This window comes from Penicillium digitatum, chromosome 1 (genome assembly GCF_016767815.1).
Source record: "Penicillium digitatum chromosome 1, complete sequence".
NCBI classification, from domain to species: domain Eukaryota; kingdom Fungi; phylum Ascomycota; class Eurotiomycetes; order Eurotiales; family Aspergillaceae; genus Penicillium; species Penicillium digitatum.
The window spans coordinates 3,792,724-3,819,914 of NC_089384.1; the positions used below are offsets into that span (position 1 = coordinate 3,792,724).

Consider the following 27,191-nt stretch of genomic DNA (forward strand, 5'->3'; position numbering starts at 1 on the left):
GAAACCCCTCCATGGATTCATGCGCCTAGTACCGATCCCCATGTAGCCGTCATCAAATCATTTATGGGTCAGCCTCAATCACTCTCATCCTTTGGTCGCCGCCCGCCACGCTTACGGCGGCCCTCATTTTGATCGCTCCCGTCGTCTTCGTGTTTCCGGCTAGCGGGTTGGTCAGGGACCTTAGCGATTATGTCGGCCAGAAAGTCAAGCACTTCATCCTTGGCGACGGCCTGTTTGAGATGCGAAGCTGTGACGCGCTTTGAGTTGCGATCTTTTGCTTCTTGTGCCGCCTTGGTGACGAGAGAGATCATGAAGAGCTCAAGAGCCTTGGCTGCAAGAAAGTATCTAGTCAGTATCTCTTGTAAAGCATAGGGAGTACGCGCGAAAAGAGGCGCAAAGGGTGTACTTACACACAGCAATTGGCGTCACTTGAGCAACCTTGCCAACATCCTCATCGGCCTGCATGATGCGCTTGATGCGCGCCACCGGAAACTTGGTCTTTACTTCAATCCCCGCAGTTGGAGGCGCCGGTGGAATCTCTTCCTCCATCTCCGGCGCAACGGCGGGGACTGGCGCCATTGCGATCGGCTCTGGGATTGGTTGGAAAACTTCGGGCATGGGTTGAATTGCTTCAGGCATAGGTTCGGGGGTGGGGGCGTGATCGGACTGAGCAAGACGACTTGAACGACGGGCCATGTCCGAGTCTGGCTGATGTGGCGGAACGTACTGCTGAGACACGCGACTTGGATTTGGGCGTTGATACGGTTGGTACGAGTTTAAAAAAGGCGATGGGCAGGATGTAATTGGACTCGCAAGCGTGTGTTGTTGAGGAGGAAAAGATAGATCAGGAGAGCGAGGCCGATATTTGTCCTCTGTCATGGTCAAAAAGAAAAATTAAAAAAATTAAAAAGAAATTATAGTGGAATCGCGAAAACGCAGGTGGTCCAAGCTCCCTGGAGAGGAGAATCCAACGATCCGACTCGGGTGCCGCTGTCCTTTTTAAATTCCGTTGTGGTTTTTTTTTTTTTTTTTTGAATGTCTTTACCGGAATTTACTGTTTTGGCCTGTTTTGGCCTGTTTTGGTCTGTTTTGGTCTGTTTTTTTGGGACGAAAATCAACATTTTTGGCCCTCTTGATCTTCTCCTCTTTGTTACATCTCACTCTTCACTTTTTCAACTTTTGATTTTCAAATCTTTCTATTTTCAAGATGACTCCCTGATTTAGCTGATCTTCTCCCCTGTCTGCTCTTTGTCAAACATACTCAACTTCTCAACATATTACATTGTTCGTACATCGTAGGTGACCTCTCCTTTCTTACCCCTTGGGCATCCGTAGAATTCCAAATACCCGATGACGATAAATCCCAAAACGCCGAGTTGAAACAGATGAAACCATCAGAGTATCGCTGTTCTTCTGTGAACGCCCGAAATAACTTGATCTAATCTGAGGGTCTCATCATATCTACAACATATACAATGCACCTTGTTTGAATGCTCCACGTCATCTCTTAGTACCCGTTGTCTCTTACTTCGCTCTGACATGTAACTTCGGCGAAATAGTTTTTCCGACCAATTTCAAGCATCAACCTCTACACTTCTTGCCGGACATCAAAGCCATGTCACTGAAGCTCTCTGTCTAATCAGGGTCATCTAAAATCTCCAGCCATCTCCAGCCATGGCGGTGGCGGATGTGTCCGGTCTCATGGACATTGCCAGGTACGGAGTACTTGCATGCTAATCAAAATTCGTCATGATGCTAATGATTCTGCAGTACCCTGGTCCAAGAGGAGATCCCGTTCAAGCTACGATGCGCCATCTGCAATAAGCTGGCGGTAAATGCATTTCGTCTCCCCTGCTGCGACCAGTCTATCTGTGAGACCTGTATGTCGGAACCAATATTTCTTACCTGTCGCAAACAGTAGCTAATCGGATCTCTGTTTTAGGCCAAGCTTCCCTCTCCGACACATGTCCCGTCTGCACACATACCCCCGTCTCTCCGGATCTCTGCAAACCAAACAAGGCTCTGCGGACCACTCTCAAGGCTTTCCTGCGCACCAAAGAGAAGAAGCGGGAAAAGGACCGTCAATCTGTGGCGCCTTTAACGCCATCCAATGTCACGCCCGCAGACAAAAACATACCTGCCGAGGATATTACTCCTGATCAAAATGGAGCTAAGTCAGTGGCCGCTGTGTATATCAAGGCACCAGTCTCGCCGCACCCCACAGAACATACAGAATCAAAGCCTCAAGAGCCTGGACCAGACACACCAGCCCCGGAAACAGCTGGAGAAAGCATTCCACAGCGAAGTGTCCCAGATTCGGTAAATCAGCTAGCTCAGGTAATGTTCTACTGCTATCAATCTCGAGTTTTACAAACTGACCTTTTTGTGTAGCCCGAGGCAACTGGTGATCAACTCAACGGCACCGAAGCGGCCCTTGAGTCTACGACTGAAGATGCTGCAGTCAACGAAACTCCACTAAATGGAGAACCTGTTCCCCCTCCCGAGGGGACTCCTGGGGATTCTGTTACCACCTCGATGACCTCAAACATGGCCGGAAACTTCCCCGCGATGGGCTGGAACGGAATCGGTATGAATCCTTTCATGGCCGGCATGTTCAATTACCCGAACACGATGGGTAAGTTTACTATTACCACACTTTTCCTTTTTGACCTCGCTAATCTATCTCCACAGGCATGCCCATGGGGATGGACCCGATGGCAAGTCAGGGGATGTACGGAATGAACATGACTGGCATGGGCATGAATACTGGGATGAATTACAACGGGGGCATGTATGGATCGTTAGGATGGGACGCATCCCAACAGAACAACAATATGTGGCAAGGCGGCCAAAATAAATTCAATCCAAATGCTTTCGCAAATGGCACGGGTCCTCCTTATGGAGGAGCATTTGGCGGGTCTAATATGTCTGCTTACCCTTCTCATTCAGACTATCAGTCCGGCTACTATGGCGGTTATGGTCGTGGTGGGTATCGAGGTCGCGGCCGTGGCCAGTTTCATGGCTCTGGTCGAGGTGGCTTTGGACCCATGCAAGGTCATTTCCGCCAGGGTTCCAACTCAGGCTACCCCAACCAGAACCAAAGCATTGCTAATGGTCTCACCGGTACTCAAATGGATGCTCAAGGTAATGTCCAAACAATTGAGATTGCTCCAGAATCAGGTGAAACTGGACCCGATGTGCCGGGTAATCCAGATGATATCCCAACAGGGACCACAGACCAACCCCAAGGAATTCCCACAATTGACAGTCTTGATAATTCTGTACCAACCGGACCTGGGTACGGTCAAATGAGTAATGGTTATGGCCAATACAGGTATAGCCGATATGGACAAGAACGCGGGCCAGGCGTTGAAGGCGCCCCAGCTGCTCCACGTGCCATGAGGCAGGGGCTACCCAACACCAGTGTGTTGCGACAACGTGGCTTCCAGATTCAGGGTCGAGCCAGTATCTCTTGGTGAGATCTTCCTCTTTTGTCGTTGTTTTTCTCTTCGCAATCTCAATCTAACAGCCATTAGTGAACCCACTGAGGACAATCGCCCAAGGGCCGCATCCAACGCTCCGTCTCAACGTGGGCAGTCTCGATCTCAATCTCCCACGCAGAATCCAGTTTCTCGTCCCCGTTCGCCATCTGTTAATGGTACTGAAGATGACCGTGTCAGTCGGCATGGTGCAGAAACTAAACGCCTAGATCGGGTTGATGAGCTACAATCCAACGCCCGTCAATCTCGTTCTCCATCCCACACTTCCTCTCGTCCGTCCTCGCGACGCCGACATCACGACAGTGATCGGGAGCGAGATCGAAGAACTAACCACCGGTCACAACGCACCCGTCGTCACCGCAGCCGTAGCCGCAGCTCCAGTCGAAACGGCGATTTCCGTCCCTCTGGTCGTCTAGAAAAGACTGCAGAGAAAGAGGGATCAAATGGCAGGACCAAAGCGTCCTCCGAAGCCCCAGAGTCACGCGATCTAGCAAGCCAAATCAGCAGCACCTATCACTCCACCAAGGATAGAGGAAGTCGGCGCGAAGACGACAGATCACGAGAACAAGACCGAGATCTCCGACGCCGAGATCGTGACCGAGACCGCGACCGTCGTGGCAGAGACCGGGATTCCGATCGCGAACGTCGCCGTGATAGCGACCGCGACAAAGATAGGACTTCAGAGCGCGACCGCGATCGACCAAGGGAGCGAGATCGTGGTCGTGATCGTGACCGCGATCGCAAGCGTTCTCGCCGCGATCGATCCCCGTCTGTCACCGGCGTCGACCATCCCCAAGCCCGTCGTGTGAAACGTGGGGATGAAGACCGTAGCAGGGACACAAATGGAGACTCAACAAAAAGGGCCGAGCCCGATAAAGATCCTTACACCCTCGAGCGTGAAGCACGCAATAAGGAGCGCCTCGAGCGTGAGCAGCAGCACCGTGAAAAGGCCAAGTCTGGCCGCCGCCGTGATGGCCGGCAGGACCGTGTGGTGGCGGGCCGTCGCATCAACTACAAGTATGAAGATGAACTCTGAGCTTGGAGTTTGGTTTCTTTCCTTTCCGTACAAAATCATGGGACACGGCGTAAAGGGTTGCTTTTCCACTTTTTTTGCATGTTGTTATTTTCCTTGAGCTGAGCCTGCTCAACAGTAGATATGGGATTTGTGTAGGCTATCTGAAATGACTCCTTGTGGATAGAGACGGAACTTCAAGTGATGAGAATGAAAATTCTGTTCTTACCCTATTTCTCGCAGCGACAATCCCTTGCTTAATAGAGAAAAAAAAAAACGAAACTTGACAATAGTCGCCAACATAGTCTGGTCATTATATATCGAGGTGTGATGGGTGGCTCACTCTCAAATCATCAAATTTGAATCGAACCGAGTACGATTGGTTGGCGGCACCAGCACATCGAACAACGCAGTCCTTGAATACACTATCGACTTATCGCCAGTGATTTGTCCCATGCCACAAAGGCCACCATTGAGGAGCGAGGATGGCAGGTGAAGGATTTCTCACAGCTATGGAGATGTGTTTAAATCCAGATTTGAGCCAAAGGTTACTCGAGTATTGATATATTTAATTCCAATATCTACTTGCTTGTATGGAGCTTGCGAGGACACATCCTGTTTCAACTAACTATGCCAGATGTTGATCGTATGTGTGATGTAGCAAGCCACCTGTATGATTACCATATGTTCGTTGCAAACACATTGTTCTATTGATGGCATCTTGTTGTATTCAATTGAGTACAGTGTCTTTCCTTGTCAGTGAGTCTTTTTGCTCGGCGTGTTTTGATGGTTCATGCGCCGCCGTGGGCGAGTAGCTTATGGTCAAAACCGACCTGTCCTCTCGCCATGAAATGAACATAGTATCCGTATTTTGGATTTTAATGGGCAAATGTATTGACAATCCCGCTAAAAAGAAACAAAAAAAAACCTATCCACACACTGCACCGCCTCATATACGTCAAACACCGTATGATTCCAATCCGGAGCATGGTCTCCCAACAATGAATGTACCTAGATAATATTTGACCAACCTAGCAGTCTCCCAGAGACTGAAATTAGGACCCAATTGTTTAGTTCAGCTTGCTCTTCAACGCCTCAATCTCGGCAGTAAGTGTTTGCATTTGCTGTGCCTGAGATGCAATCGTCTTTGTCTGTTCAACAATCAACTTCTTAATCTCTTCAATGTCGTTCTTATGGATGAAAGTGGCGGGCGAAGGGGTCTCGCTAGCGTGTGATAGAACAGTAGAAGACTAGGAAAATTAGCAGCTGATACAATCTGACAAAGGGTATTGGAGGGTGGGAAACTTACGACTAAGGTAGATTCCGGCTTTGTCTCAGTTTGCTTTGTCTCGGCTTCCTTGGGCCTCAACGGGCTGCTGACGCGGGGCGAAGCAGACTCGGCAGCGACAGGGCGACTAGGACGCTCAAGCGACTTGGAAACTTCCTCAAAGCTGGAGTCGTCGTCGTCGTCAGAGACGGTAGTCTCATCTTCACCATCGGCAAACTTGTTCACCATGGCGGCCATTGAAGCACCTTGTTCCTTCATCGATGGGGCCGGGCGCGCGACAGGAGTAGGTTCAGAAACAATCTCGGCGGCAATCTTTGAGGAAGCAGGCCCAGGGGTCTTGGGGGTCTCAGCGGCTTTAAGTGCCTCGGCAGGCTTGGGCGCAGGAGCATCCATAGAGCCAGTCAGCTTTTCCTCCACTCCTGACACCTCCTTGATGCCCTCGCCATCAAATAGGCTGGCCATGGAGATCTTTGGAGGAAGTGCCTCCTTGCCACCCAGCCATTCGGACGAAGACATGGCGGCGGCCAATCCAGTCGCGGGCGGGTAGATGTCGTCCTGGAAGTTCTCGGACCGGCGGGGCACGATGAATGAGACGGGTTCGATGTATTGGTCACTGACGGTCTTGTAGGCGCGAGCGACTTCGTTCTCATGCATGTTCACGCCACGCTTAGGCATGAAAGCAACTCCTCGCTGGGGGTCGGCAGACTTGTGCTCAGAAAGGAACTCGAACTTGTCGTTCTCAAGCTCAAAGTATCGGATGTTGCCGTCACTGCTGGTTATCAGAAATTGCGAACGCGCAAGGGTTCAATCATAGGCACTCACCCTCGTCCAGCCAAGTACAGCATGTTAGTTCCATCATCCCAGAAAGGCATGCAAACGCCAGAAATGGAATCCAAGGTCTTGAAACCGTCGATGGGTTCCCGGACGGCACGGATATCCCAGAGCGCCAGCTGGCGGTCGCTCATCTTGGAGAAACCGGTAGTCGCAATGCGATCGCGCTCTCCCAGCCATACAGCACGGCTGTTCTTGGCACCAGTATGGCCATTCGTCTCGTGAGCCGGACGTTCCTGTCGCACATCCCAGATGCGGAGCTTCTTGTCACGCGAGGTAGTGACCAACAAAGAGCCGTTGGCACTCCACGACTGGGACTGTACAATATCACCAATATTCAGCGTGAGTTTCGGTGCGCCGGCTTCAATATCCCAGATCTTCACGGTATAGTCGCCCGAGGCCGTGGCCAGCACGTTTTCTGCCGCGGGGTTGAAGAGCACGTGGCCAATCTTCCTGCAGGGAGGGGTAAGCATGAGGTGATAATGGGGTTGGCCAAAGACTTGTACTTAGGATGACCACTCAATTTGCCAATAGGCGCGAGATCCTTGATGTCGTCGGCGTCGACCTCAGGTCGAACGGTGAAGTTCTCCGGAACCCGCCAGAGGAAAACCTGGAATCGATCAGTCGCAGCGACAATAGCTGTTGTTTTTGTCGCACTATACCTTGCCATCATCGGATCCTGAGGCAATCAGGTCATCATTGAAGGGGTTCCTGTAGGGGTTCAGTGGGTTGCAGCGCGGGCGTTGTGTGCTCAAGTTCCTTACCAGTCGGTGTCCAAAACGACGGCTGTGTGACCTCGGCACAATGGGATGCGCTCAGGGAGCTTGCCCCGTTCCTCAAGAGGAATAATCGCAAAAGCTCCGCCACCACCTGCTTCCCAATTGACCGCAATATGTTTTGGGTTGACCTATATGCACCGTAAGACCGGGTTCGCCAGTGAAACGTCAGGGGTGTTGCGGAAGGAAAAACACACACCTTAAGAAGGTTGGTATCCCAAGCGTTTCGGGAGACTCGAAGGTTGTCGAAACATTGATCCTGCAAAAGTCAGAATAGGGAGATCGGGGGGGGGGGGTATAGGAGGGGTAGCCTTTACCTTTCTCGTCGATCGCCCAAAGACGTGGCCTGTAACGGTCAGCGGGGAGGCGCAATTTAGATTAAAGAAGGAACTCACGATATTTAGAGGAACGAACAAAACGCCCGGACATGATTACCAAGTATTCAAATGAAAAAGTTGAGCAAACAAAAAAGTAGAGCAAGGAAAAAGGAGTAAGTGAAAGAGACGTTGGAGAAGCTCAAGCAACGGGGCTACTGGGGCCGCCGCTGTTTCGGGAATCCGAGTGGAGGTAAAGGCGCCCCACGAATTGTCAACTAATTTAGGAACGACTTTGAAAGGAGTCAATGGAGAACAGGAGGAAGTGTTATATGACATTGTACTCTCTGATCTTCAGATTGTTCTTCTTTCATATTGAACCTTACAGCCTTTCATCCTTGATCTAGGATGGATCACGTGTTGTGATACAATACTGTTTTATGGTAATACGAATACAGCCCAGTTGATGCCATTGCCGGATCTGGATTAGCTTCGTACACCTGCTTGAGTCAACAATCTTTGTTTACTTTGCATCTCGTCCCTCCAGAAACCAATTTGCGCTCATTTGACGCCCATGCTTCCAAGGTCACTGCCTAGACCATTTATTGGCATGTCCTCTACCTGCTGGTTCCATCTCAACTCGCTAACGTTAAGTCCTAGCGGCCAACACAGACAGTGGCTGGACGTGAGCTCCTCCTTCTCGCCCGGATACTCTATTCGCCGGTAACCTGGCGGTCAACGAATCCCAACATGGAGGGTGAAAACAGAGTAAATACCCCACTTTAGGTCTCAGTTACATCGGAGGTTATGGGCGTACAACTGACCATCTTCAGCCCAGGACCAGGTCGTCTACTCGGACGCGCCTACCACAGGCCGGCCTACGTGAGGCCACCTCTGCAACAACCAACTCGCGCTCCGGCATCATGGCGCCAGGTACAATCGCAAACAAGGCCATGAACATCTCGCGTATGGAAGACACTGAACCGTTGGCGCAACATGAACTGACTGCGCCGGAAGCAACCTGTCCGAAAACCTCAAACCCGGAAACAAGGAGACCTGGACCTGTCACCCGACCACCTAATTCAACGAGCAAGGCGCATAGCCGAGGAAACTCATACTCATCTTCAACTATCTCCCGGCCGACCGTACCTGCATCTCGCACAACCAACGGCTCCTTCTCCTCAACTATCGGCCCTGGCGCGCGTCCAGCATCGGCAATGTCCCGGCATCAATCGTCCTTCAACGGCCGCAAACCCATCGGTGCATCGATTCCACGCGCTGCGAGTGCGTTGGATACCCATATGGAAGACGTCTCACCCAGCGTGCTAGGAAAGCGAAAGGGTATGCCACAATTTCCCTTGTCTCCCAGTCGAATCCCTTCTTGCCCCGTTGGACCCACATCCCCCGTAATGGATGATGGTTGGGATGGGTTTGGTGAATTGACAGCGCTCTCTGAGTCCGAGAAACCTGTCTCTTTTCCAAATCCCTCCAACCTAGTAACTGTCCCCGTGTTGCCCAGTACCCCATTTCGAGAAATTTCCTTCCCAAAGTCACCCGGATGTGTGCAGTCCTCCTCGTCCTCTTCTTTTTTCACTGCACCCCCCCAAACCCTATCACATTACCAACGGCGTTCTGTCAAGAAACCCTCACACCCCGCATTTTTGACCAAAGGTTCTTCGATCAGAAGTTTTGACAATATCACAGGCCCGGAATGGGATCAAGCCTCTCGCGAAAAGAGCATAGAGGGATTGATGCAAACTTTCATGGCCCAGGTAAATCAACAAGGTCAAGCAAGCTCTGGTCTCAAGGAGACGGTTGATTTGTACAAGTCAAGGGGTAGGTTTAGTCGGATCAAGGGCTATAGTGAGACGAATCTAATCTTTTCATCTAGTCAACGAGCTCGAAGCCTCTCGGGATGAGTTGAAAGAACTCAACATTACCCAGCGTGTGGAACTAGACTCGCTGCGAAACCAGTTACGTACGGCAGAGCAGGCTCGTAAAGAGGACAAGCGAGAGCACGAAATCGCCATGGACGATCTTTACCAACGTCAGCGCATTGAATTGGATTCTCTCCAACAACAATGCAGGAAAGAAGTCGCCACAATCACTGACCGACATCAAGAGGAAGTTCGCGACCTGAAACGACGATTTGATCGTGATCTCGAAGACGAGAAAGCAGCACAACTAAGCGCGCTCGGCAAGCTGACCTCCCAATCTGCACTTGATACCCAGAAGTCACAAATTGAATTGGAAAGGAGGGACCGGGAAATTACAACATTGCACGATGGGCTACAGGTCCTGAAGGCGGAACTCGATCGCGAACGAAGAACTGTCCACGAACTCAAACTTAACCTCGATGCTACAAGCTGCAACAGCGTCACCCTAGAGTCATCAATCCGTGCTCTTAAGGCACGCATTGAGTTCCTAGAAAGTGGACGGGAGGAACAGTCTAAATCATTTGAGCGGTGCAACCAGCAGATGATGGATGCGTTTGCCGAGACAGAGGCAACAAAGGAGAAGCTGCGCAGGGAAGAGACACTGCGACGCAAACTTCACAATCAAGTGCAAGAGCTCAAAGGCAACATCCGCGTGTTTTGCAGAGTTCGCCCCTCGCTCAATAGTGAACCTGCCTCCGATCTCACTCTCATGCAGTATCCTGATGAGAACGACGACGGAAAGGAGATTAATATTCTTGGGCCTGAAGAGAAGAGCAGCCTTGGAACAGTTAACCGGAAGAACAATACTTTTTCGTTTGATCGTGTGTTCAATCCATCCACCCAGAACGCCGAGGTCTTTGATGAGATTAGCCAGCTTGTTCAGAGCGCCCTGGATGGCTACAATGTTTGCATATTCTGTTATGGCCAAACTGGTAGTGGCAAGACGCACACAATGTCATCTGCCGACGGTATGATCCCTCGCGCTGTTCACCAAATTTATGAGACCGCGCAAGGTCTAGAAGAGAAGGGTTGGCGGTACTCAATGGCCGGCAACTTTGTCGAGGTCTACAACGAAAACCTCAATGATCTCTTAGGCAACCCGGATGAATTGGATAAGAAGAAGCATGAGATTCGCCATGACATGCAGCGTGGCAAGACTACCATCACCGACATTACAACTGTCAACCTGGACTCCCCCGAGATGGTTGAGTCTATTCTCAAGAATGCGGATGCCAACCGCTCGGTCGCAGCGACCAAAGCTAACGAGCGCTCCTCGCGGTCTCACTCTGTCTTCATTCTCAAACTTATCGGTCAAAACCACATCACTGGCGAACGCAGCGAAGGCACGCTAAACCTCGTCGACTTGGCAGGAAGCGAGCGTCTGAGCCACAGTGGGGCAACTGGCGAGCGTCTGAAAGAGACTCAAAACATTAACCGTAGTCTCAGTTCTCTGGGCGATGTGATTTCAGCTCTCGGCCAAGGCAAAGATGGGGGTCACATTCCGTACCGGAACAGCAAGGTATGTTCCTTTACGCCGATTTCTTTGCTAGATACTAACTCATTTTCAGCTCACTTACCTTCTCCAATTCTCCTTGGGTGGAAACTCCAAGACACTCATGTTCGTTATGGTCAGCCCGCTCTTGGCACACATGTCGGAGACCTTGACCAGCTTAAAATTCGCCACCAAAGTACATAACACCCACATTGGCACCGCAAAGCGACAGGCGCGTGTTCGTGACGTCTGATTATGATGATACCTCTTTTCCGTTCTTGAATATATTCTGTTGGTTTTCTTTATGGGAGTAGGGGTCTTTTAACGATCCTGTCCTCTACCCTTGGTGTCTTGGTCGGGCTTTTGAAGTTTTTTTTTTTTTTCTTTGGCATGGCCTTTGGAGATAATCGTCTCCTGCCTTAGCGTGTGATTTACTGTATGGAAAATGACATATTTGGTTTAATCTGCACAGAATCAGGTTCTCATCGGTTTTAATCCGTTTGATTTATGTTGCGAGAGATGTGCTAGCCTCCTTTCTCGATGAATTTACGGATATCCAATATGGTCTGTCCCTTTTTCTCAATCCAAGGGAAATGCCCACATTCGCCATAGGTAATTACTCGGGCATTTTGGATATCAGTTGCTGTCCGTTCCGCAATCCCTATTCCGCAGATCATATCTTCGCGGCCGAAGATGATGAGTGTTTCTGCCTGTACATCACCAAGCCTCTCCACCATTTGCATTGGTTCCCCCAATTCTCTGTCACATCGCCCCTGGGCTTGGTAGCACCAAAGCGACAACTCGCGATCTCCAATATCATGCAGTAGCTCCGGAACGTACTGCTGCGGATCAAAGAAGTACAAGGGCCACATGTTTCGCACCGACTCTGTAAATTCCTCGTCGGATCCAGTCTGTCGATCCTGCACACAGTCCCAAGCATCCTGGTATCGAGGATCTATGCGCGTCGCTTCAAGCTGTAGAAATCTCTTATCTTGAAATCCCACTAGCTGGTGATCGAGGAGAACAAGCTTGCTAACACGACTGGGATACATCTCTGCGTACCCTAGCGCAATAGCTCCGCCATTTGAGTGGCCCATTAAAACCGGATATCGTTCCACATGCAGGTGCTGGCGGAAATCCTCCAAGTCGGACGCAAGATCCGGCATGCTACTCATTTGGGATGCCAGTGGTCGGGATGACCCATCCGTTCCACGAGAATGGAAGAAGATGACAGCATATCCGATATTAGTTGCGGTTCTGAAGTGGTCTTCCGGTCTCCATAATGCCTGCAGTCCTTTTTGAAGATATTGAGATCCTAAGCCCCAGCCGGGACATTGAACAACAACTAGATTGCGAAGATCTTCGTTTTCGGTGGACGGACGATGCACGACATATTCAAACATCAAATTTTTTGCCGGAACACTGAAGGTGTGGATTCCTGGGTAGAGTAATTTTGACATTTGGAAAGAGTTCGAGAAGCAGTCTCAATGTCCAAGGATTACGCTCGGTCAAACGCAAAGTTGAAACTAAATTGGATTTCATTCCGTTTCGGACTGTGACGTCATTCGGAATAACACGACCATGTTATAAAGAAGTAGGCTGGAGTCGAGAATGAGGATTCTAGCTAGAGTTGGCCAAAGTATCTGTCTAAATTCTGCTTTACCTGCTGGGACTTTTCTTGAATAGCAGCGTCGTCTAAAATCCCTATCTCACAGACATAGGCGTCCATGAATTCAGCCGGAACCCATTCGAAGTAGATGTTCTCAACTTTGACGGCGTAAGAGGTGTCTTCTCGATCAGCCTCAATCCCCTCAGTAAGGATTTTAACTCCTTTAATGCCGCAGTCTATCCAGCAGTCTAGCAGCTCTTTAGGATCATTCTCTTCGTGGCTATGATCGCTCCCGCCACCAGGCTCGGCCACTTTCTCCAGCTCACTGAGAACCAAAACTTTGGCGGCAGGACAAACATACCTGGCACTTAGAACAGCTGGCAAGGATCCAGTTTTATTGCTCACTGAGCCTGAGCCTGAGAGACGGTCTGCTCCAAGCAGCACGAAATCCACTTCCTTGGAGGCGAGAGCGGCAGATGCATCGGTGTACACGTTTAGTTTCAGATGTCGATCGGAAGACGAGGAAAATCGGGACTGGAAGGCAGAGAGGATGGAAGATGCCATTTTGGCTCCTTCGAAAAGTGGACGAGATTCCAGGATCCTAATGTCCAGATTAGGTATTGGAAGAGATGCATAGGCCTCGAGGATGCTATCGCGGATAGTAGAGCTCGCCGACAGGGTGAGGATCACAATAGAGGGTGTAGGCCTTGAGCGTGTTATAGGCAGGAAGTTAGACTCGAGATAGGTCATAAAGGAGCGTTTGATACGCGCGGGCATATCTTTGCGCTTGTCCAGATGATAGTCAAGCAAAGCCAACAAGCGTTCCCATTTGATCTTACTGTCGAGAGTGTCGTGTACAATCTCTTCCATATCGGCGAGTAATCCTAGCAATGCATTTAAGGTGGCTGCCCCCATGCTTTCTCGCCCATTCTTCCACAGATGCCATGCAGCCATGCGAACAATTTCCCACCACTTCGTGTTGATGTCCTCGTCCATCTGCACGACAACGTCTCGGAAGATCCTCAGCGCAATCGAGGTCAACTCGTGAGATCCACTCTGATGATCTGCCTTCAATTCTCCCAGGCCTGCTGTGAGTGCCTTGCCAGCAGTTTCGTTCATGTCGCCTTCGAACCACACTCGCCACAGGCTTTCTTTCAGATGTGGTACGCCACCAAAGTTCAGATCATCTTTGATTGTGTCGGGACTGTACCAGTCCCAGCTGTCATGCTCCCAGTCGATTTGAATACCTCTCTCCCCGCGACCACCTTCACCAGACTCTTTGAGTCGGAATAGAAATGGGAAAATGGTCCACATCCGACCGACAGAAGGATCACTGAAATTGTGTGGTTTTCCCTTCCGCCAGAGGTCAACATCTCGTTGAGTGAGAGTAGTTTCCTCTTTCAACTCACGCCATGCTGCTGCCTCTGGCTTTTCATGGTTCTCTATGTTACCTGAGATGGGAGCTAGGTGGTACCTTGAGAAGTCAGTCAATCTGGGCGCGACAGATTGATGTTTAAGCGGGTTTCTTAAGTACATACTGATATGTGCTGACCTTTTCACTTCGTCGAAATAGAGCAAATATGGTTTCTCCTGCATCTGAGCAGACGAAAGAGGATACCACTGATCTCTGCTTGAGCTCGGGGTCGCTCTGAGTCATCTTGATATGGTTAGCGGTATAAGACCTGGAGATGGAGAAGATAAAGATGAAGCTCAAAGTTTCGGCCCCGGGGAATATCCGCAACGCCGTCACCATCGCATCATCGCATTGGCAAATAGCCTGAACTCATTGGCATTGAAAGATTTTATATGGAATTTGTCAAATTTCTTTCTTGAAATTTTTGAACTTCTTGAACTTCTTCAAGTTGAGGTTCTTGACGAGCTGATTCGCGTTCAAGTTCCAATGATGTCAACGTTGGGATATTCTACGAAGGTCAAAAAATCAAGTGATTCAGTGCGTCAAGATGCCCACTTTAACAGGATCATGTCTTTGCCGGAGTATTGAATACAGGCTGAGGCTCGCTTCAATTGATGATGCGAGAGCATCTCTCTGCCATTGTCGTAACTGCAAGGTATACACTTTGAGTTGAACAGAAAATGACATTTCACTAAAGCTGCAATTTTTGAACAGAAAGCGTTTGGAACTAATTATGGCCTGACAGCCAAGGTCCCAAAGGATACATTCAATCTTACCAAAGGGTTACCAAAAGAACATGTCGCGGATAACGGATCTGGGGCGGTGATTCATCGAGAATTTTGTCAAAATTGCGGAAGCTTCATCCTGGAATACGGAGTATGTTAACTTTATGCATTAGGTACGGGGGGTTCCTAACAAATGAATCGGGAATCAGGATGCTGCCAAAGAGCATTTTCGCTACATCTGTGTCGGATCCTTGGACGACCCGGAAGCATTACTCCCAAAGGGGGAGTTCTTCTGCAAGTCTCGGGCAAATTGGTTGCCGGAGATCCCGAGTATGTTCAGCATGCTGATTTCCTGGGGGGGGGGGGGTTTCAGAAATCTCTGACGAACATAAATAGATGTATTCCACAAGCAGACGGTGGATGAATAATGAGCGACAAAATGGATGGGTTTTTGCTCAGGTTTTCAAATAGCTCGCCTGTCTATACACATGCACAGCACAGATAGTCTCAAGATACACATCACATATCATCTACTGTCACGCTTTTCACAACCATGTCCGGGGTCAGCAGTTTATCTCGAATGGAGATCGCATTCAAGAAGTCATTACTGTCCACCCGATGATATCCATCTGCTAACGTCTTCTCAATACCTGCCCGTAGGTGGCGCTCAGCCAGTCGGCTCCTAGCATCCAGCGGATCGGAGTCTACAAAGACACGATAGTCGACAAGCCCAACAATTTCACGCCATCCGGGATCATCAAGAAGCAGGTAGTTGCCCTCAATGATTATGATCTCTACATCCGGCGTGATGGAAATCCCGTTCTCGACGGGATCTTTCGATTCGTGATCAAAGGTCGGCGCGCTAATGACATCCGCTAGCGACCAGGTTCCAGAAGAAGGAGCTGCTAGCGGCGTCTCATCGGCCCAGGCGCGGAGCCGAGATATAAAAGCCACAAAGCGGCTCACGTCGAACGTCCATGGAGCTCCACGGCGGATGTGTGCATCTTTGGGGTTGGGTAGCTGATCCAAAGCTGCCCGAGAAAGATGAAACCCATCCATCGAGAGCAGGGCAGCGCGAGAGGTCGAGCTGTGATTCAATTGTTGCACTACCGCCTCGGCTGTGGTGGTCTTCCCTGAACCCGGGATGCCTGCGATGGCAACTAGGAAGCGCGATTTGGGATGAGCGCCAGCGTGGTTGTGGATAGCCTCTGTCAGTCTCCGGTACTCAGATTCCATCTTTCAGCCGATATTAGTTAGGGCACTATGGAGGCCTAGAGGGGGGTTTACCTTGAATCAATCACACGTGGGTTAAGTCTTTCAGTGACGCAAAATGATGCCTCAACTACGGCTGGTGACAATCAACGGATCATGCTGCACCATTCAGGAAAATAGCAGATTCAGCAGCTACCCAAAGCTTCATCAAAAGGTCTGATTAAAGAGCAGGGCCAAGTGATGTATGTGTTGATGGAGCGGGTGTCGGGTCACAGCGTTCCGATTACCGTGGTTCTCAGTGTTGTGCCGCTGTTGTATATTTTTGCCGACTTGGTATTCCTCTTCTATAGGAGCTTCGAGGTCATTTTTCTGGGACAAGTCAATAAAAAAGGGGTTGCGGGGATTGTGGGGGGGGGGGAGCTTGGACGTGTTGATGCACCATGTGGATTTTGAAGCCAAAATCCTTTCGAGCACAATTCTCCGACATTACACCGGGACTCCATGAACCTCAAAAGACCCTCATTTGATTTGAGTAAAACGAGACTGGGATCCAAAAAAAACAAAATCCTGACAAGTAAGTTTCCAAGGAAATATATGCTAAATAACGCATTTCTATAGAAATGCAGAAATGCTCACCCCCCTGCAGCAAGTAAACAAATCCCGACCCTGGGACACTGGATATCATTTCAGGCAGCTGTAGATTGCAAGTCATGAGTTTGAGGGGAACTAGCATATTCTCGAACTCTCTGCTAGACCAAATTTCAGACTTGATCACATTATCTCCAGTGTCAGGCGATGTTCGATATTCGGAGTTGTATAGTTCGGAATCACGTTCCATGAGACTGGAAACGTCATAATAACTTCAGTGAACCCGAATACCTGTGAGACAACAGAAACGAAAATTCAGATGAATTTCGAATTTTTGTCCATAATAAGCCAACATGGTTCGGATAAGCGAGGCGATCAAAGATGATCACCGACGACTCGAGTCTTATTACAATATCATCGTCAACTCCGAAGATGAAGACGAACAAACGAGATTTCAAAATCAATTTACCTGGGAACTTGCACGACACGCCGTCGCCGAGGAGCTAGTAGTGTTTCCCGCACTGGAAAAGCTTCGACCTGACAGCAAGGAGAAGATTGATGATGATCGACGTGAGCATTCAGCAGTAAGTTTTCCCAACTGTGTTAGAGATAGCGATGCTGATATGTTATAGCTCAAAGAGATGCTCTACGCCTTCCAGGATTTAAACAGTTCTGACCCTCGCTTCCTCCCTACAATTACAATGCTGATGGAAGGCCTTGCCAAGCATATGCGAGACGAAGAATCAACCGACCTGGTTATATTGGAGGAGACCCTTTCTTCCGATGAGAGCGAACAGCTGGGTAAATCTCTTAGCCGTACTAAGATGTTCGTGCCCTCTCGCTCGCATCCATATGACCTGGACAATCCACGCTTCGAGACTGTAGCCGACCTGCTCACGGCCCCGCTAGATCATCTCCAGGATTTGTTTCGAAAGTGGCCGGAGGAGGAAAGCCTGTTAACCTCGCCCATTGAGTAGATAGAAAGAACACCGTTTCAGCGAAGTGGAGATTTCATTTCTTTTGCCCCTATGACGCAGTCAACTCGCAGTCTACAGAATGTGCAAATCAATCGAAATGTCTCTTTGCCTAGTCATTTTTCGCCTTGAGGGGTGTAGTATGATTCGCGTTCAGCGCTAGATAGATTATTGTTAGCCATTGACTCGATCTCGTCCCCGAGTATCTCTCACCTTTCCACACCAGCTAGATCACTCGGGTCTTTACTCCGATCCGGACCCTCGTCAAGGTAATGTCGAGGTGCATCTCCGCCAATCTCATCATTGAGAAGGTCTAATGCATTGCGCTTGTCCTTCTTCGATACCTTAGGATTGCTAAGAGCACTGCACAGTATTAAAACCGACTGTAAGGTGGAAATGAGAATATTCAAACTCACGCCGTATAGCCACGCCTCGCGCTCACTTCGTCTTCGATGGGTAAGTCAACATCTTTAGCTTCCCCCAAGCTGGACATGATGCATTTAGGTGTTTGCAGAGATTCGAATTTCCCCCCACCCAGATATAATCGGGGCTATGGATTTGGTAGCGCTGGTAATGATTGTCCAAACATATGCAGGCGAAATGGTAGCGGTAGAGAAGCCCGCGGTTAAAACGTCACATCACCATCACGATCATGCTAAAAGCGCCAGGAAACCCCCGAGCGCATAGTTCTAACTAGCAAAATTAGTTGCAAGCTACCTGGATAATACTAGTGGGGGTTTTCATAGATGGCAATCTGTCGGAGGTCATATCCATTGCCGACACACACTTTCGTTGGGAAGCAGCTGTTTATTGCGCAAATTGAAAAAGCAACCTGCCACAAAGGCACGCTTGTTAGAGATTTTCTGTTTTTGTCTGATGTAATCTCAACATGCAGGTTGTGCTGACATTTCTCTGCCCTGCTCTCCATAATTAAGGAACCTTTTCGAATTACCAGCAAAGAGCGAAACAGGGTCAAGCGTGCTGTCCTTTCATTTGTTTTGATCCACCCAAGCCGTTTGTGTTTTCTGGTCCCATCAGACGTGGTGTGCTGTAGATCTCCCGAAAGTGGAAACAGAACGAGTGCGAATCATCAATAGCAGTTTGCAGTGACAAGTACATGAACTCGGACTAGTAGGCTTGGCTGAGAGAGAGAGAGAGAGAGCCACATTTTCTATCTTCTTTCTGCTCAGCAGTCGTGGACCTTGACATGTTCCCTCAAAGACTTCAATTTAGCCCTTCTCAACCACGTTTTCGAGGGGATCGGTATTGGGAGGTCTTCAAGACCCGACATTCCACCCGCGCTGGGGATGAGTAGAACAAAAAGAACACAGTGACACTCGCGACTATTTTTTTTATGATACTGAATCCTTGCGAGAATGTGCATCTTTGGAAATTCAAGGACGATCAAATTCTTCGGGCTTGAATCTTCGAGGGACCAACCCCAGTAGGGTGTTTGGGGGGCGCCACAAAGGTACGTAAACACACTATCTTATGTGTGGATCACATCGAGTTTTTCACCTTTCACGCTAGATAGACCAGGACGAAAAAGAATCAGAACCGATCCAACCCTGATTGAATTGATCTACTACTGAACAATTCCAAAATGATGGCGTGAAAAGTGCCACATATGAATGTTGTATGATTATTTTGCCGAGATTCACACAATGTCGGCCTTAGTTTCTCCCCCCCCTATGTTGTAGCTACTTGGTCAGCAACAACCATGCCTGTTGTGTTTCTATGACGGTGGGGGCCCCATCTCCGGTCTCCACCAACACGGGACAGATGTTGATGGGCCACAATCATCGCGGTATCTGACTCTATTCTTCGAGGGCACATGCAATTAGCCAGTCCTATCCGGCTCGCGTTGTCTGGAGGGTGTTTCTCTTCCGTTGTGGCCACATTCCTCGGGATCTGGAATGTGATGACTTTTCTGCATGATGCGGACCCATCTGACTGGTCCAAATTAGCGCAAAAACAGATGTCGTAGGTACAGTCTAGACAGTCTAGACCCCCGGCGCTAAAATATCAAGGGGAAGAAGCAAAAGTGGAGAGAGTGGCAACTCCGATCATCACATTGACCTGACAATTTGATCTCACATCGAGGAATGTGACGAGAAAGAGGAATGACGGGGAGATCTTGAAGATGGAATTGTTTTTCGATTTCCCCTTGTTTTTCATTTTGTTTTTGTTTTTTCATTATTCCTCTCCTTTTGAGGTCCGATTTCTCTATTCACGAATCATCCTCTGTTTCATGTACGGGTTGGGTAACCCCTCGAGTGGACTCTGGTGGTTTCAGATTGACACTCCCTTGCAAACGAGCTGTGTACCGCCGTGATAGTGACTGGTTGATCCATGTCGCTCAGGTTAATGCTCTGAAGAATGGATCATCCTGATTGGACTAACCTCCTGGACTCGTACGCCACGGGGCTTCTTGACTCCGGAGTTGCAGCTTATTGGAGACATGCGCTCAACTGCAAAGGTCTCAGGCACCGATGCATTCTCACTGGATAGTAAAAACTGATCCCCAGTTTTTTAGCATAAAGCAATATGGGATGGTGCGGCGGCTGAAAGGTATTTGGGTCAAATACCTCCCACCTTCGATACGCTGGACACTCTTACATTCTTTTCTCCTTGACAATCTGGAATTGTCTGTCGTTCATTTAGTTGTCGTTTTGCTTGTTTTTGTCAATAATTCACACTCTCTTTCTCCATCGTTCTTTTTTTTTTCTTTCGATCTTTGAATTCAGTACCCCACAAGCGTCTGGGTTTGTTATACACCTCGGCACAAGATGGTTTCTTCAGCAGGTTCATTGAGCGCGGGATCGCTTATGTTCGCATTGTTATGTTCACCCGTGGCTGCCACCACTTATTCACTGGTGGAGACGTGGCAGGGAAACAATTTCTTGGATTCATTCAATTTCCACGTTGGTTCCGACCCGACAAATGGCTTTGTCAACTATCTCGACAAGGAGACCGCCGAAAAGACAGGCCTCGTCAAGGTCACCGAGGCCGGTAGTGTGTATCTGGGGGTCGATCATGCTACCAAGCTGGACCCCAGAGGCAAGAGGGGCCGTGATTCGGTGCGCATTGGCAGCAAGAAATACTACGACCAGTCTCTGGTGATCGCCGATATTGCGCACATGCCTGGTGGCGTCTGCGGAACCTGGCCGGCCTTCTGGTCTGTCGGAAAGAATTGGCCTGCAGACGGTGAGATCGACATCATCGAGGGTGTCAACTTGCAGGAACACAACGAGATCGTCATGCACACAGCCGGCACTTGCAGTTTGACAGATACGGAAATGACTGGCTCGGTGAACGCTACAGGGTGTGGCGAGGATCTAGGCACCGTCGGTTGCAAGGTTGAGGGCCACGAAGGCAGCTATGGCACATCTTTCAACAAACAAAAGGGTGGAGTTTATTCGTTGCAGTGGACCGACGAGTTCCTCAAGATTTGGTACTTCCCCCGAAGCGCCATCCCGCCCTCGATAACTAGCGGCCAGCCCGATGTAACCGAGTTCGGTACCCCAATGGCACTGGTGGAGGAATCGTGTGATGTTGCCAACGCCTTCAAGTCCCAGTCGTTTGTATTTGATGTCACTTTCTGTGGAGACTGGGCAGGTGGAGTGTATGGTGATTCTGGTTGCCCCATGACCGACGGCGATTCTTTCCAAAGCTGCCACAATTTCGTTGCCAACAATCCCGCGCAGTTCAAGGAGACTTACTGGGAAATCAATTCGGTCAAGATCTATCAGGCCGGCGGGAAGGGAATTGCCTCCGGTTCATCCCCCGAGCACAAGCCGGCTACGACTGCCGCTGCTCCGGTAGGAGTGCAGACCACTGCGGAGACCCACGCTGCTAACACTGCTGCTGCGACGCACTCGGCCGCTCCCAAGGAAGGGAAAATCCCTGGAGCAGTTCAGGATCTTCCTACTGCGCCTATTCCTACTGTTGCAGCTACTGCCGAAAGCCCTGCTACTGAAGTAGCCGAGTACCCTTCCACCGGCAAGAAGACTCGCACATTCACCTCTTTGGTCACTGCAACCGAGACCTTCTGCCCCGAGGCCGAAAAGGCATCCGCGATTGACACCCACTCCGTGGTCCCCACTCCAGTTGTGCAATCTGTCCAAGCCCCACCCCATGGTCAAGATCCCGAGGCACGAACCTCTGCGCGGACCTCTGCGCCTCCTGTGGCCCCTACCTCCGGCCTCACGCCCGTTCCAACCGGTCACGGCCACACGAACTCGAAATCTCTCCCTGCTTCTACCGCTAAATCTGCTGCAGCTGAACACACCTCGGTCCCCGCTGAGTCCTTCAGTGGCTCATGGGAGAACCCCTATGCGATTCCCCCTGCCGTTGTTTCCGACGTTCCTTACAATGCCTCCAATGCACTGATCCCTGCCCCTACCGATGTCTCGCCAAAGCAGACTAACTCGGCTACATCTGGTTTCTTTGTTCCCTCCGGCTCTAAATCTGGCGTCAGCCCGGTCTTTACCGGTGCCGCCGATCGATTGTCCATGAGCATCTCCGCTCTCTTCTTTGCAGTCATTGTTGCATTCTTTGTTTAGATTTCTGTGATTGCATTTGAATCTGTCCAATTTGGGCGATGGAATTTTTGGTTTGAATTGTACAGCGGGCCCTAGAAATGGCCGTAGACTGCTTGGTTTTTGATTTGGATTCGGTCTGTTTTCAGTCCGTGCTTTGCCCCCAGTGCGCCTTGTCGCCTTTCTTGCTGACTGCACGAAGTAAGCGCAACTAGTTAATCAAGACTTCTCTATTTTCCCCCTCTACTCTCTATTCCAAAAAATCTTATGTTTCTTTCTCAAACTCCCATGGTTTATCTCTCGTTCAATCCCTTCGCTCCCTAGATCATCCACCTCCTTAACCAATCCTGAGCATAGCAGCTCAGGATTCCATCGTCAATTATTCTCAAGCCACCCTTTCGCAAAGTCACACTACTCCTCTCGGCTTTCTCTGTCATAAACGTTTTTGGTCCATTCTGCATCAAAGGCGATTTCTTCCCATGCATCGTCTCGTAATGATGAAGGAGCTTGACCGCCGGATTGACAAGTTCCTCCCCCCTTGTCTCACTCCGACGAAGTCTCAGTAACCATTCTTCAAATGGCACAACATCAAATTGAAACCCACAATTTTGCAGCGTGTGAAGTAAAGACGACCAGGTGAATTCACGAGAATTGCTCAAATTGAAAATCGAGTCATCAACATGCTCTGCCACAGCCGAGCTGGACGCCTGACTCTCTCCAAACACAACCGGGGTAGCACAAGTCCTGGCTAGTTCAAGAATGATGGAAGCAAGCTTATCCACCGGAAGCCAGGAACACGTCTGTGATAGTTCAGGGAGTGCTCCCAGGGTCAACGCCGACCGGATCATCAACGGCAGAGCTTCGGAGTCGTTCCAGAGGCCCTTCTTCGAGTGACCCGAGACCTGGCCAATTCGAAGAGAGTATGCCCTTGCTCCCCTGCGCCGTGCATTGCTCACAATCCGTTCGCCGATTAACTTGGACTGCCCATAGCCCATAAAGGCGCTATCCAAGTCAACCGGTGCTTCGAGGATCTTGGCTGATCGAGATCCGAGCGCGGTGGAGACGGATGAGCAGAACATCAGGACGGCAGGCTCACGACTCCGCACCGATAAGGAGAATTGGATCAGATTGTGTAGTCTTTGAATGTGCGGCTCGAACTCGGTCAGGGGAAGATTGAAGTTAACAGGCCATGCTGTGTGAATAATGAGTGAGACTGAGTCGAGCATGTGTCTGACCGTACGTTCATCCAGAGAGGTACGAAAATCGGGTTGGTCGATACGGCTGTTGAAGGCAACAATCTTTGTCTTCTGCTCAGGGGATATGAAAAGATTTTTGTCGACAAGAGTGCGGAGTATTGCCTCCAGTGATGACTCTCGTCGCGTGAGACAGTACACTGTGGAGATGGAGTCGTCATTGAGCAGCTCGTATAACACATGGGCTCCAATTGACCCGGTGGCACCTGTTAAAAGCTTCGCTCTGTTAGCTTTTGAACTGAGCCTCTGCGGCAAGATAGTCACTCACCACACTGGTTGGCCCCGAGAAAGGATAAGGTCGGGGTGTGTGCCTTTCAAACACGGAGTATTTCTTGATCAATCCCGTCATCACAGATACATCACTCTCGACATCGTTTCTTGTCTCCCCTTTTTGCAAAGCACATATATCTTGAGCCAGCTGTGATATGCAGCCCGCTTCGAATATGGCATTTAGACCAGGAGTCTGGGTCTGTTCGAACTTGAAATGCTGAAGAATGAGACGTCGGAAGTGGATTGCCTTGAGACTGTCAATGCCGCCAGAGAAAAAATTGGCGTCAACACCAGCGAGAGATATCCCAAGTTCTTGGTCGGATATTTGGAGAAGGACAAGTTCTGTCTCTACCGGATCAAGCTGAAGATTCTCACAGAGCTGTTGCTTCTCGGCGTAAAGACCTTCGATAAGCTCATTGTATTCATGATAAACCCGTCCTCGGATCATGGACCCTTTGTCCGTTCGAGCAAACTGATTGTCACATGCCAGTATAGCAACCATATTGCGGGAGATCTGAGAGAAAGCCTCTGCCTGAGAATTGGCTTCTTGGATAGTCGGCCAGATGGCATTGAGGTATTCGTCATCTGAGAGACGATTGGCTTCCGGTTCGTTCGCTCGCAAAACCAATAGTCCTGGAGCAGCTTTGCCCACCCCGACTACAACTGTATCATGAACCAAAGGGTGTTGTTTGATATGACCTTCAATCGGGAGTGGTAAAACCTTTTCACCATTCACCAGATTGATACGATCATCCAATCGGGAGATGTATTTCCACCTTCCGGCAATTGTAGGATGAGGGGTAAACACGTCTTTCGAATGGAAAGATCCTGGTGGCTCGTTTGAATTCGAGGTGGTTAGTGCTGGATGACCAGCAAGATAAACGCACTCGAAAAGCGATTCTGATGCAGAGATGGGCTTCATCCAGACATAGGATCGGATGTTGTCAAAGAATTTCAGATAATTCCAACACGGATCATCTTTTGGTCGGGAGATTGATTCTGCAACAAGACCTGCCTCGGTGCTGAAATTTATTAATCATTGCGTGACTGTGGGCATCTGCCGGATAGTACTTACAGGCCGAATGAACCTCCAAAGTGTACACCCTCGCTTACTAGGCGATCGCCCAGCTCGTCGGGACAGGGTGCACCTCCGTAGGTAACTAACTTGCATTGTCTTAGCGCTGTTATACCGCGCGGATCATCAATCAAGATCTGTAGCATGTATGGAACAGCGGCCACAGACTCTGGCCTGGCTTCTTCGAGGGCTTGAGCGACGAACTCTGCGGTCAAAGGCAGCGTCGCGTTCCACAGATAGGCTGTCTTTCGCATCCACATTGCCTGCAATGCGGTGGACAGTCCATGGAGGTGATACCATGGCAAGGTGTTAAAAGAGGTGAGCCCCGGGCCTCTCAGCGGGTGAGTCATGATTGCTTTGTGGGTGAGGAACAGCGGTTTGGGGGTGCCTGTTGATCCCGAGGAATGAAGAATCAAAGCAATTCTTTCGGAGTTTTGATTACGATGCAGAACAAGTGACGGCGATTGGAGTTTGTTGTATAGAGAGCATGACAGCACTGGCCGGCAGCTTACTAGCCTCCGGCGAAGAATATCGCCCAACGTTGAGCGGATGTTGGGGGATTGGCCATATATGATTGACTCGCAGTTGACCGTTTCCAGCAATGATACGCAGGCTTCACCCGAGAGTCTCGGTGAGAGCATCATGACGGTATAGCCCAGTCGACTTAGGGCAAAAAAGGTGATCACCATGTTTAGGTCGGACAAGGTAAGAAGAGCCACGATGGATGGACTTTTCGTTGCCTAGCCATTGCTTTGTTATAAATCTGCCACCACATCGCGCGATTCATGACCAACCTGTTTGAATCCATCATCCATAAGCCTGATGGCAGCCAGGTTTATCATAGCATCTAAACGTTTCCCGGTATAGTATTCATAGGAAGCCGGATCATTTTCGAGACGAGGATATGCCAGAATAGGTTGCTGAATAATATCAGCGGCTCGCAAGTGAATCAAGTCTTCAAGGACCTGAAGCGATCCGAACTCCTGAACCAATGGATTGATATTGCTGGAGGGACCAGCCTGTGCTGCCTGGCTTCCACTTTGGATGCCCATTATGAGTACAGAACTGTTAGAACGAGAAGAACGGTACCATGGCAGCTTGTTGATTCCAGTGCGACATATAGGATCAAGCCATATTTAAGGCCCTATTGGACGTTGAGACAGCGTCACGGATTCATATTCCCAGAGTAGCCGACACTGGCTGCATTCGGGATGCCCGGCAAAAGAAGGTCCCTCTACATCGGGAGAATATCCACACGGAATTAGCGCAGTATCAAACGAAAGAATCGGGTGCCCTGGTATAATATTTATGCACATACCAACGCAAGTCATCACGGCGCATGATGAATAGTTGGGATTTGAGAGCACACACTCCATGTATGTTGTACAAAAGCACAATTACAATGCACACGGACTCGCTGAGCGACTTGCTTGTGTCACTAGCAAACACTCTGCTTGAGACCAGAGATTCCATCGGCTGACATTCCAACATTGGCGTTCTGTTAACGTCAGGGTTGGTCTACTCGATCTACTGTGACTCAGGTCACTAACTGGCTACCTCGCTAGTGACCAAAATTCAGCTTTGGGGGAGTCATCAGCCATCTAGCTTTAACCAAATGCATACATTCTGCATTTCCCTCCATCTTCGGAGTTGAATTTCGATCGCGACCAGCGGCAATCGTTGAAATATCGAGCTGCCCGAGACGCATCCGCCTCAGTCAGGATGAAAACCCCGTTGGAGAGTCTAAAGACATTTCTACCTATTACCGGATGGAATCGTAACTTTTCAGATCGAATTTGAAGGTGAGGATTAGTTGCAACATCACAGGGATGTATCTTGCTAGAGCTAGGTTCGGAGCTGGGACTTTGAAACCACCCGTGCAAGTCAGTGTAACTAAGGACGGCGGTGAACGTCAGTCTTCAGTCTGGAACAGCTTGGGTATCATCATAAAGGGATACACAAAGCGCTGTGTTAACATATGCCCCGAGGAAGTGTTGGCTCTGAGTTTCATTGGCTAATACATTCCAGCGTTGTTGAACCGCTTCACTGTACCGTGCTTACTCTTTTACTACTGCTAAATTAGACTAGGAGTGTTCCACACAGGTAAGGAGCAAACGGTCAGGTTCAAGAATAACTCACTTGAAAGCGTATGCTGGATGAGAAATCCATTTCCGCCCCTAGATAAGGGATGGCAGCGGAGTGTCGCAACGAGGAGCTAGCACCTTGGAAGATGCGCCAACTGAAAGGTAATCCAAATAAAGTGTATTCTAGTAGTTTTCGAAATCATCTCCGGGGCTGGTATGGAGACTTTACTCCAATGATCGGATCGGGAACGGGCTGGGTGAAGCATCCAGGAAATCGGGAAAGCCCTGTGGAGTTC

At 49.6% G+C, this 27,191-nt stretch overlaps 11 protein-coding genes across 11 annotated transcripts; 4 read left to right on the top strand and 7 right to left on the bottom strand.

The window, feature by feature from the left end:
- Positions 1-74: 74 nt before the first annotated feature.
- Pdw03_3629 (Histone-fold) lies at positions 75-696 on the bottom strand (the record flags this gene model as incomplete). Its single annotated transcript, XM_014676498.1, has 2 exons — positions 75-331; positions 411-696. 2 exons carry the CDS (start codon positions 694-696, stop codon positions 75-77), a joined length of 543 nt encoding a protein of 180 aa, XP_014531984.1.
- Positions 697-1,674: 978 nt separating this feature from the next.
- Pdw03_3630 (E3 ubiquitin-protein ligase RBBP6) lies at positions 1,675-4,536 on the top strand (the record flags this gene model as incomplete). Its single annotated transcript, XM_066100547.1, has 6 exons — positions 1,675-1,715; positions 1,771-1,880; positions 1,943-2,337; positions 2,392-2,635; positions 2,692-3,475; positions 3,537-4,536. 6 exons carry the CDS (start codon positions 1,675-1,677, stop codon positions 4,534-4,536), a joined length of 2,574 nt encoding a protein of 857 aa, XP_065955947.1.
- A 1,046-nt stretch (positions 4,537-5,582) lies between these two features.
- Pdw03_3631 (Actin-binding protein, putative) lies at positions 5,583-7,836 on the bottom strand (the record flags this gene model as incomplete). Its single annotated transcript, XM_014676496.1, has 9 exons — positions 5,583-5,762; positions 5,822-6,569; positions 6,623-7,084; positions 7,138-7,241; positions 7,294-7,342; positions 7,396-7,538; positions 7,607-7,666; positions 7,725-7,753; positions 7,803-7,836. 9 exons carry the CDS (start codon positions 7,834-7,836, stop codon positions 5,583-5,585), a joined length of 1,809 nt encoding a protein of 602 aa, XP_014531982.1.
- Positions 7,837-8,471: 635 nt separating this feature from the next.
- Positions 8,472-11,403, top strand: Pdw03_3632 (Kinesin-like protein klpA; the record flags this gene model as incomplete). The annotated part of the gene is made up of 6 exons (XM_066100548.1): positions 8,472-8,489; positions 8,555-8,687; positions 8,739-9,062; positions 9,426-9,557; positions 9,613-11,177; positions 11,227-11,403. The coding sequence occupies 6 exons, from the start codon at positions 8,472-8,474 to the stop codon at positions 11,401-11,403; spliced, it is 2,349 nt and encodes a 782-aa protein (XP_065955948.1).
- Positions 11,404-11,674: 271 nt separating this feature from the next.
- Pdw03_3633 (Proline iminopeptidase, putative) lies at positions 11,675-12,610 on the bottom strand (the record flags this gene model as incomplete). Its single annotated transcript, XM_014676494.1, has 1 exon — positions 11,675-12,610. One exon carries the CDS (start codon positions 12,608-12,610, stop codon positions 11,675-11,677), a length of 936 nt encoding a protein of 311 aa, XP_014531980.1.
- Positions 12,611-12,774: 164 nt separating this feature from the next.
- Positions 12,775-14,416, bottom strand: Pdw03_3634 (Translation initiation factor eIF-2B subunit family protein; the record flags this gene model as incomplete). Its single annotated transcript, XM_014676493.1, has 2 exons — positions 12,775-14,233; positions 14,298-14,416. The coding sequence occupies 2 exons, from the start codon at positions 14,414-14,416 to the stop codon at positions 12,775-12,777; spliced, it is 1,578 nt and encodes a 525-aa protein (XP_014531979.1).
- A 1,001-nt stretch (positions 14,417-15,417) lies between these two features.
- Pdw03_3635 (Uridine kinase) lies at positions 15,418-16,552 on the bottom strand (the record flags this gene model as incomplete). Its single annotated transcript, XM_066100549.1, has 5 exons — positions 15,418-16,058; positions 16,124-16,134; positions 16,186-16,246; positions 16,398-16,479; positions 16,538-16,552. The coding sequence occupies 5 exons, from the start codon at positions 16,550-16,552 to the stop codon at positions 15,418-15,420; spliced, it is 810 nt and encodes a 269-aa protein (XP_065955949.1).
- A 499-nt stretch (positions 16,553-17,051) lies between these two features.
- Pdw03_3636 (hemerythrin/HHE cation-binding motif) lies at positions 17,052-17,675 on the top strand (the record flags this gene model as incomplete). The annotated part of the gene is made up of 2 exons (XM_014676490.1): positions 17,052-17,282; positions 17,331-17,675. The coding sequence occupies 2 exons, from the start codon at positions 17,052-17,054 to the stop codon at positions 17,673-17,675; spliced, it is 576 nt and encodes a 191-aa protein (XP_014531976.1).
- A 113-nt stretch (positions 17,676-17,788) lies between these two features.
- On the bottom strand, positions 17,789-18,165 carry Pdw03_3637 (RTA-like protein; the record flags this gene model as incomplete). The annotated part of the gene is made up of 3 exons (XM_014676489.1): positions 17,789-17,831; positions 17,886-18,035; positions 18,089-18,165. 3 exons carry the CDS (start codon positions 18,163-18,165, stop codon positions 17,789-17,791), a joined length of 270 nt encoding a protein of 89 aa, XP_014531975.1.
- Positions 18,166-20,461: 2,296 nt separating this feature from the next.
- On the top strand, positions 20,462-22,237 carry Pdw03_3638 (Concanavalin A-like lectin/glucanase, subgroup; the record flags this gene model as incomplete). The annotated part of the gene is made up of 1 exon (XM_014676488.1): positions 20,462-22,237. The coding sequence occupies one exon, from the start codon at positions 20,462-20,464 to the stop codon at positions 22,235-22,237; it is 1,776 nt and encodes a 591-aa protein (XP_014531974.1).
- A 296-nt stretch (positions 22,238-22,533) lies between these two features.
- Pdw03_3639 (Male sterility, NAD-binding) lies at positions 22,534-25,863 on the bottom strand (the record flags this gene model as incomplete). The annotated part of the gene is made up of 4 exons (XM_014676487.2): positions 22,534-23,682; positions 23,735-24,758; positions 24,812-25,551; positions 25,606-25,863. The coding sequence occupies 4 exons, from the start codon at positions 25,861-25,863 to the stop codon at positions 22,534-22,536; spliced, it is 3,171 nt and encodes a 1,056-aa protein (XP_014531973.2).
- Between the last annotated feature and the right edge of the window lie 1,328 nt (positions 25,864-27,191).